The 9,101-nt window shown below is 57.0% G+C and overlaps 1 protein-coding gene and 1 long non-coding RNA gene across 2 annotated transcripts; one reads left to right on the forward strand and one right to left on the reverse strand.

Moving 5' to 3' along the window:
• Positions 1 to 1,903: 1,903 nt before the first annotated feature.
• Positions 1,904 to 6,010, reverse strand: LOC133060669 (uncharacterized). The gene is made up of 3 exons (XR_009693802.1): positions 5,929 to 6,010; positions 4,358 to 4,421; positions 1,904 to 1,946 (listed from the first exon to the last, which is right to left on the reverse strand). It is a non-coding gene; the product is annotated as an uncharacterized LOC133060669 (long non-coding RNA).
• Positions 6,011 to 6,331: 321 nt separating this feature from the next.
• On the forward strand, positions 6,332 to 7,718 carry SFN (stratifin). Its single transcript, XM_061147849.1, has one exon. It carries the CDS (start codon positions 6,441 to 6,443, stop codon positions 7,185 to 7,187), a length of 747 nt encoding a protein of 248 aa, XP_061003832.1. The 5' UTR covers positions 6,332 to 6,440; the 3' UTR covers positions 7,188 to 7,718.
• Positions 7,719 to 9,101: the final 1,383 nt, after the last annotated feature.

Here is a 9,101-nt window from a genome sequence, read left to right on the forward strand (position 1 = left end):
AGCACACCAGGCTTCCCTGTTCATCACCAGCTCCCGGAGCTTACTCAAACTCACGTCCATCCAGTTGGTGATGCCTGGGGAGACAGAAATAGGGCAGACAGCCCAGTGATCCAGCTAAAGTTCTCTCCTGGCTGGAGTCTGTTTGCTGGAGGCCGAGCACAGAGGGCTGTAGCTAGGCCCCCGCAGGCAGGGAAGAAAAGGCCATCCTGTCCTCTCTCCATCCCCTCTACTTTCCCCGGCCCTTGGGACTTGCGACCCCTAAGTTCTTTCTTTTCTGTCTTTCCACTCTGACCTCCAGTGACTGCTTAGCTAAGAAAATGTTTGTAAAGAAGTAGATTGCAGTTTGAGAGCCAGAGCCTCCCTGGCCCCCCACCCCGGCCTGGGCAGCAGGGCCCCACCAGACAGCTCGTAACCCTGGCCCACCTCTCTGGTATCTCCCCCAGGAGGACACCTGTCAGGATTTTGCCATCTCCTGCACAGCCTGAGGGGAGCTAACAGGCCTCTTTGCAGAGGGTTAGCTGGTAAGACTGTATCTCCCCCGTCAGCCAGCAGCACTGCCCGCTCCCCTCACACACCATACCATCCTCATCGCATGCCTCGCCGCCCCCACGGGGCCCATTCATCTGTCTGGTGTGTGGTGCAGTGTGTGTGCTGGCGGTGGTAGGGCCCTCAGGACTCCCCCCCCATCAGCAGAAGGGCCGGGGCGTGGGCGCAGGGCTAGAGCCGGCCCCACCCTGGACGGAGGAAGTGGCTTCACGCAGAGCAGCTCTCCAGCTGGCGCAGGAGGTGAAGGGCGAGGTTGGGAGAGGATGGCGCACCTGCCCTGAGGCGCTGGGGCCTGCTCTCGGCGTCCTGGTGCACAGGGGCCCTCGGTCACTAACTCTGTGTCCTGGCTTTCTGTCCTGCTGAGCGTTTTCTCTCCTGCTTGGTTGCCTGCTGCCTGAGCCTCGGCCCTTCTGTGGGGAAGACACAGGTGCTGTGGCCGCCCCCCGCCCCCCCGCTCCCCGCCGGCCTCCTCACTCCTCCCCATCGTGCTAACCCTCTCTCTTCTCCTCCTTTGCTGTCCTGCCTGGGATCTCCAGTGTGTGCGGGGGCTTAAGGACCTCCTGAGGACCGCTGCTCTCTGCCTCTCCAGGAGCGGCCTGGGGGGAGCCAGGCCCCCAGCACCTCCACCTGCCTAACCCGTGGCCCGTCTGCCACCGTCTGTGCCTACAGGGTCTGCCCCCAAGCCTGCCCCACATGTATCCTCCCTAGGGCGCCCCCCTCCCCCTGCAGAGGAGGCAGGGGTTGGCCTCTCTGCCCCCGCTCCCACTCCACGCGGCCAGAGTGTAGAAGGTCAGAAAGCAGCTGTCAGCACAATGATGTCAGACTCTGCTGAAACTCGCCCTCCCCTCCTCCACCTTCCTTCCCCTTCCCCAGATCTGTCAGAAGTCAAGACTCTAGGAATCTTGCCTTACAGCCTGCCCACCCCCAGGACCAGGCAGAGCTCTAGTCTAGCCTAGCAGGTTTCTTCAGGAGCCGTCTGGGGTGTTGATGACGCTGCTGAACAAGTTTGGTGACTGTTCTGAGCACAGCTGGTTTGACACTGTTCCCACGGGCCCCCCTGCGCCCCCCCCCACCCAGCGGGTAGGACGCAAGGAGGACGCTGTCCCCCTTTGCTTCAGGCACCGAGGGTAGCGCTGACAGTCCCGAGCTCTTCAGAGGAACTGAAGGCAACCAGGTGGGCCTCGGGAATCTGCTGAGCCCATGGCGGGGTGGGGGCGGGGGCTGCTGGTCTACTGTCCTGTACCTTTTTTAACCAAAATAAAGATCTCCCTCTTCTTGCCATACCTTTGAGTGTCTGGTACCACCTTTATTTGGGATCCAGGGCTGGGGCCTGTGATGAATCTGCAGGAGAACATCTGGCTTATCCTCAATGCTGGCCTAGTCAGCTGGTCAGAGCCATTCTAGAGATTTTTAAAAAGAGGCGCAATGAAGCCAGAGGGGACACAGGCAGAGCGGCTAGGGTTGTCTTCACTCTGCCCCTCTAGAACTCCTGGTCTCAGTTCCAGAGACCTTCAAGTCTTAGCTGACCTCTGAACTTGGAGAGGTCCCAGTCCAGGCCGGGGCAGCGGGTTTAACTCCAGTCTGGGGCTGTCACACCCTGAACTGAGCCCAGCCCAGGGTATTAATGGAATCTTGCCTTTCCCCAGCTGACACCCCACATCAGAATACATGCACTGACCCATTCTCTCGCCTAAACCTGTGAAGAAGGTGATGACAGCCTTTTTAGGAATTGCCAGGGTCTCGCAGCTGATAAATCCAAGATCTGCACCTGCTCATGTCTCCTCCAATCTTAGACTTTTCTGTACCACCCAAGGAATGAAGATGGCTGCTGTGGAAGGAGGGGATCTCAGAGAAGAAACCTTAATATCAGAGAATGTCATTCAGAGATAGCAGGGGCTGAGTGATGATCTGTGTTGGCCTCCTTGAACTGATGGGGAAACTGAGGCCAAAAGACCGGAAGGGACCTGCTCAAGGCCTTATAATGGGGCTGGGATGCAGTTCCACACCCAGACCTCATTCCATTCTCTCTCTCTTTTTTTTCATTCCATTCTCTTTCCAGTAATTCCACACTGTGTCCTAAACTGGAATGGCCGAGGAGACGTAGGGTACTCTAAACAGCAGTGCCTTAAGGAAAAAAGACTCAGGTAGCTGAGTCATTTAAAAGTGATCTAATATTTCTCCCAAAGACAGCCAACTAGTGGAGTGAGCTCTAACTGAACTCTTGTTCACAACTAACTATGGGAGAAGGCACCATAGTTTCCTCTCTGTTTCTCTAGTTGCTAAGTCATGTCCAACTCTTGCGACCCCATGGACTATAGCCTGTCAGGCTCCTCTGTCCATGGGATTCTCTAGGCAAGAATGCTGGACTAGGTTGCCATTTCCTTCTCCAGGGCATCTTCCTGACCCAAGAATCGAACCAGGTCTCCTGCATTGCAGGCAGATTCTTTACTGACTGAGCTATAAGGGAAGCCCTTCGTTTCCTCTGAAGTGTCTGCCTACAATGCAGGAGACCCTGGTTCAATCCCCTGGGTTGGGAAGATCCTCTGGAGAAGAAAATGGCAACCCACTCCAGTATTCTTGCCTGGAGAATCCCATGGACATAGGAGCCTGGTAGGCTACAGTCTATGGGGTCGCAAAGAGTCAGACACGACTGAGCAACTTCACTTTCACTCTCTTTCACTTTAGTTTCCTCTAGTTACCTGATTAATTTGATCATTCCAAGACTGAAAAAAATTTCCTAGGAAGTTCACTCTGAAGTCTAACCAGCATCCCTCCTGCTGCAATCAGAGCCCTGTCCTTGTTCTCAGTGGAGGTAGATAGCAACTGGTTGGTGCCTTCTCTATGCCACAACCCTTCAAAGCCTGTTATTACCAGTTAAGAAGGAGTGGTTGTCTGTGGGATGAGAGGCTTTGATCCTGCTGGTAGGAAGGATGCTCTATGGGAGGATGGGGAGGTAGCAGGTGGGGTGAGGAAAGCCCCTTTGAGCTGCAGACCCCACTCCTGCCCTGCTGACTCAGGCAGCTGACAGTGGAACTCCATGCCTTGTCAGGGCCTGCTGCGTCCTGCCTGCCTGGGCTCCGGACTTGGGAAAGGGAGGCCTGGAGGCAAAGGGAGGTGCCTGAGACAGGAACTGAGTCAGGACTGACAGGCCAGAGCGGGCAGGAGGTGTTAGGTAGCCTGGCTCCCAAATTCACCCCTGAGCTTCAGCAGGGGAGGGGAAGGAGTGACAAGGCTTCCTTTCCCCTGCCCAGCGCTGTGCTGAGGGCATGGAGCTTGTGGTGTGAACCACCACCAGGTCTCTGGCATGAGTGGTAGGAAGAGAAGTCTTCCTGCCTTGAGACAGAAACATCTGCAAAATTCCTAGGCCTACCAGGCCCTGCCCTCCGGGTTTCTAATGTTCTGGAATCTCCAGCTTTCCTCCAGGACCTGGGAAAGCCCGGGCTGGATGACTAGTACCAGGGAAGGTCCTCGAGGGCCCAAGGCCTGTGGAGGCCAGAGGAATGCGTGAGCTGGAGAGGGTGGAGGTAGTGCTGTCAGACTGCCTCTGACCATTCATTCATCTCTCCAGTTGGGCAGGGTCTGGGCTTTGGTTGAGACTTGGTTTGGGGTCCTTCCTTATTCCATAGAAACCTGCTCCATATTAATGCTTCGAGTGTGCATGTTTATAATAATAAGGCTCGGTTTTCTTTTCACATGATATTAATAGTTACCATCCACTCTGCTAAGTACTTTCCATCAACTCATTTAATCCTCACAATAAGCCCCATTCTTATTCAGGAAAATTGAGGCTCATAGAGGCCAAGTCACTTACCCAAAGCCACAGCAGCTTGTAAGAACTGAACCCAGGCAGTCTGATTCCAAGATTGTAGGCTGTTCTGTCATAGAAAAATAATACACATTCACCATTGATAACCTGAAGATACTAGGAAAATCAAAGGAAAAAAAAAACCCACTTAGAATCCTACTACCTAAACATACGCTGTAAACTGGTATTCCGATATGTTTCTTTTTCATTGTTTTCTGTGTCAGTGAGCTGATTTAGGCAAAGCCTTTAGGATGGCAAGCCTAAAATCCCTTCTGCTTGCTTCCTTGGAAAACATGGCATCAGCTCAGACACGTCCCTACTTTTCCTTCATAAGAAGCAGATCTCATCTCTGGGCCTCAGAGTTCTGGCCTAAGCCTCCCTCCAGGAGGAGAGGGTGGGTGTTCAGACACCAAGAGGAACTGGGGAGGGACAGGCTTGTGAAATAGTCCTGGTTCAAGCATTAAACTGGCTGGATCCCAGAGAGAGGAGCCCCGCCCCAAGCCCCATCTGAGCTTTGGCTAGAGGTAGAGCAGACAAGCAGGAACCCACCCTCCTAGGTGCAATGCCAACACCTTTAGGTGAAAATTTCAACTGACACGGAGACAGGGTCTCAGTGAACAGGGACAGAAGATTGGCAACAGAGAAGTCTCCATCTCTGAGCCTTCTGCCAGGAATCAGAAGTGGGGCCGTGGTCAGAGGGAAGGGGCAGGGAAACTTCTGAGAGGCAGGCTCACTCAGCTGGGAGGTGGGGGGAAGGCAGCACTCAGCTGGGACTGCTGCCCCATAAAACGAAATGACATGTGTTACAGCCGCCTCCATCTTCTCGGTCCTGTCTTTCTCCCCAGTTGCTAGCATTTCCCACCCTCCTGGTACCCAGCTGGGCAGGGCACCCAGGTGACCTGCATCCCTGCCCCTGACAGAGGGCGGGGCTGAGTTAGGCAGGAAAGTGGAACAGCCAGTGAGCTGGGTCCCCACCCTCTGTGCACCCCACTGAGACATGACTGCAGACAGAGGGGGCAGATGACCTGGTGTGGACAGCCAGAGGGTAAGTCCTTAGACAAGTGGCAACAGGCCACCAACATGAAAGGGAAAATTGTGCTGTGATGGGGAAGGTATCCAAAAAACCTACTGGGTGACTAATTACAAAGGCTGGGCCACAGCGTCAGAGGCCGCTCGTTAAACACCTCATTAAGTGGCACCCTGGAAGCTGCCACTTGTGCATTCTGGGAGCTCAGAGGGGACAGGACCCTGAGGAGGAGTGAGGGGTGGGGGGGTAGAACATTTCAGGCAGACTCCGGAAGAAACCTGCGTGTCACTTTTAAATAGTCTGGAACTCAAAGGTCAAAAGACTTGATGGGAGCAAAGCCAAATTTAGTAGCTGTGTGACTGAGCAATTCTCGTCTCTCTCTGAGCCTTAGTGTTCCCACCTCTCCAGTGGGAGTAGTAGTCATAGACCTGCCCATTTCTCATCGACATAGCAGGTTAGAATAAGTTAGATCATGGGTATGAAGGCGCTTAGGAAACTACCGCCCTATCGATAAACAGTTATCTCACCTGAACCAATGGGGGAAACATACCTGGCAGGACTGGGAACCCCATCCTCCTGCACCTGGCTTTACGGGCGCCTAGACCCATGGCGGCCAGGTAGCTGAAGCCATCCTCAACCCCTGGAAGAACACGGTGAAGGAGGATCTGATTTGAGAAACTGGGACAGCTACCCACGGTAGGCATGTAATAGAAGCCCTGAACCAGAGGGGGCAGCCTGGGGCCTGGAAAGGTGTCGGTGCAGGTGAGGCCAACGCCCAAATCTCTCCCGCTGACAGTCCCGATGACTCACCCCCGGCCCCCGCCCCCCTACCCCCCATCCCAGCCCTTTTACCTTTAAGGAAGAGCCGGAAAGGGTGTGGGGGCGAAGAGGAGAGGGAGGCAGGTCCAGGGCCCTAGCCCCGCCCTCTGCCCCTCCCACCCTTCTCTGGGCCTGGCCTTCCAGCCAAAAGGCGGGCAGAGAGCAGGAGAGGCACAGAACCCGGCCTTGGTTCCGAGGCAGCCAGTTAGCCCGCCGCCTGCCTGTCTGCCTGTCCCCTGAGCCATGGAGAGAGCCAGTCTGATCCAGAAGGCCAAGTTGGCCGAGCAGGCCGAACGCTATGAAGACATGGCAGCTTTCATGAAGAGCGCCGTGGAAAAGGGTGAGGAGCTATCCTGCGAAGAGCGCAACCTGCTCTCAGTGGCCTACAAGAACGTGGTGGGTGGCCAGCGGGCGGCGTGGAGGGTCCTGTCCAGTATCGAGCAAAAGAGCAATGAAGAAAGCTCGGAAGAGAAGGGCCCGGAGGTGCAAGAGTACCGGGAGAAGGTAGAGACGGAGCTCCGGGGCGTGTGCGACACGGTGCTGGGCTTGCTGGACACCCACCTCATCAAGGAGGCCGGTGATGCCGAAAGTCGGGTCTTCTACCTGAAAATGAAGGGCGACTACTACCGCTACCTGGCCGAAGTGGCCACTGGCGACGACAAGAAGCGCATCATCGACTCAGCCCGGTCGGCCTACCAGGAGGCCATGGACATCAGCAAGAAGGAGATGCCGCCCACCAACCCCATCCGCCTGGGCCTGGCCCTGAACTTTTCCGTCTTCCACTATGAGATCGCCAACAGCCCCGAGGAGGCCATCTCGCTGGCCAAGACCACCTTCGACGAGGCCATGGCCGACCTGCACACCCTCAGCGAGGACTCCTACAAAGACAGCACTCTCATCATGCAGCTGTTGCGAGACAACCTGACGCTGTGGACGGCCGACAACGCCGGGGAAGAAGGGGGCGAGGCTCCCGAGGAGCCCCAGAGCTGAGCCGCGCCGCTGCGCGCCCTGCCCTGCCCTGCCCGCTCCAGTCCCCCACTCCCGGCAGAGAGGACTTGTATGGGGTGGGAGGCCCGACCCTTCTCCCCAAACGCTCTGGCCCAGCTCAGAAAGGCTCCATAGAGAGGAACCAGTGGAGCCGAGGCCCCCTGAAGCCAGAGGATTCCACGCTTCCTGCAGCCGTCAGGTGCTCCTGGCCACTGGTCATCCCATCCAGCCCTGCTCTCTGTCTCCACCCCCGACCCCCACCCCACACCGCCCCCCACCCCGAACCTGACCACTTCCTCCCCACTCCAATCCCCTCCTGCCCCTGCTACCTATGGATCTTAGGAATTGAGGAGTGTCCCATCTTTGGAGCTGAAAACTGAACTGTGTGGCAGAGGTTGGTGATGAAAGTGTGTGTGTGTGCCTGTGCGTGTGTGTGTGTGTGTGTGTGCAGCAACCAAGACCCAGGATGAGAGGGAAAGCATGTCTGCTGGGTGTGACCATGTTTCCTCTCAATAAAGTTGCCCTGTGACACTCCGCCTGTCTTTTTCAGTTATTGCGGAAGGGCGGGACAGGGATTGGTGTGTCAGTTACAGAGACCCTGACCTTCACGGGGCTGGCTCAGTGACCTGCAAGCAAGACTCTGGAGCCAGGAGAGAGGTTGGGGATCCAGCTCTCTCCATCAGGGTCTGGTCTGGTCCCCTCAAACTGGTCCGATCCCGGGAGGGTCGGTGAGCAGCGCAAAGGCGGCTTGGAGACTCCTCTGCCAGGAACGCGGGGGTGGGAGGTTGAAGCGCTCAGGTGTGAGGGTACAGTCTCAGGTGTGAGGTCGGAGGGGTACGCTGCAGTAAGCGGCACTCAGCACCTCAGACCTGAAAGCGGGGAAGAGTCCCATCAGATCTGAGCGGAGGGAAGTATCACCAGGGGCCTAGTATGATGCCGCCATTAAAAGCTCAGGTCTGAGGAGAAGACCGCCTTCCAGCGTTCGGAGATGGGGACAAAATAAAACGGGCCGTTGACGAAGAGGCACAACTTGAGTGGGAAGGGCCGCCGGGAGCGGGTTCGGCCGTGGCGGGCCAAGCCCACCGCCTCCGCACCTCAGCTGGCAGCAGCTACGCTCCTTGGCCAGCTGCCGCCTAGTGACACCCCGCCTTCACAGCCTGAGGCCAGAGGCGGGCCCTAGGCTGATATCATCCAATCACGAGAAGGAGCTGCCCAGGGTACCGCCCCCAGGGCCAGACTGACCAATAGGAGAAGGAGCGGCGGAACGCACTGGGCGCGTCTTCCCATCGCCAGCCGGGCCCTGCAGGCGCCGGGACCGGCTGCCGGGGGAAGAGGCCCCCGCCACCCGCTGAGTGCCAGGGGCGGAGCTTTCCTGGTTTCACTCGGACGAGTCGCCACCCGCCCGACCCGAGAGCTCTACATCCTCAGAGCAGCGGGACGGGGCGGGGTGGTGCGGGAAAAGCAGTCCCCGCCCTCTGAGTCATCCGCTCTACCGGCGGTGCCTGGGCCTGGCCTGGCTGGCAATATGGGCTGGAAAAAGGCCACCAAGGTGTCTCCATCGCACTCTAGAGCCCAAGAAGCCCTGACCTGGTGGCCAGGAGGCTTGGATGTGACCCTCACTGGCTTTGCAATCTTGTGCTATGTGCTTGGTCGCTCAGTCGTGCCCGACTCTGCGACCCCATGGACTGCGGCCTGCCAGGCTCCTCTAGCCGTGGGGATTCTCGGAGTGGGTTGCCATGCCCTCCTCCAGAGGATTTTCCCAACCCGGGGATGTAACCCAAGTCTCCCGCATTTACGGGCGGATTCTTTACCGACTGAGCCACCAACCTTGGAAAAGTCATTAACCCCCTCGGGCCTCAGTTTCTCCTTCTGTATCATAAGGGGTTTGAACTAATGGCTTTTTAGTTTGACTCCAAG

This window comes from Dama dama, chromosome 8 (genome assembly GCF_033118175.1).
Source record: "Dama dama isolate Ldn47 chromosome 8, ASM3311817v1, whole genome shotgun sequence".
Classification (NCBI taxonomy): domain Eukaryota; kingdom Metazoa; phylum Chordata; class Mammalia; order Artiodactyla; family Cervidae; genus Dama; species Dama dama.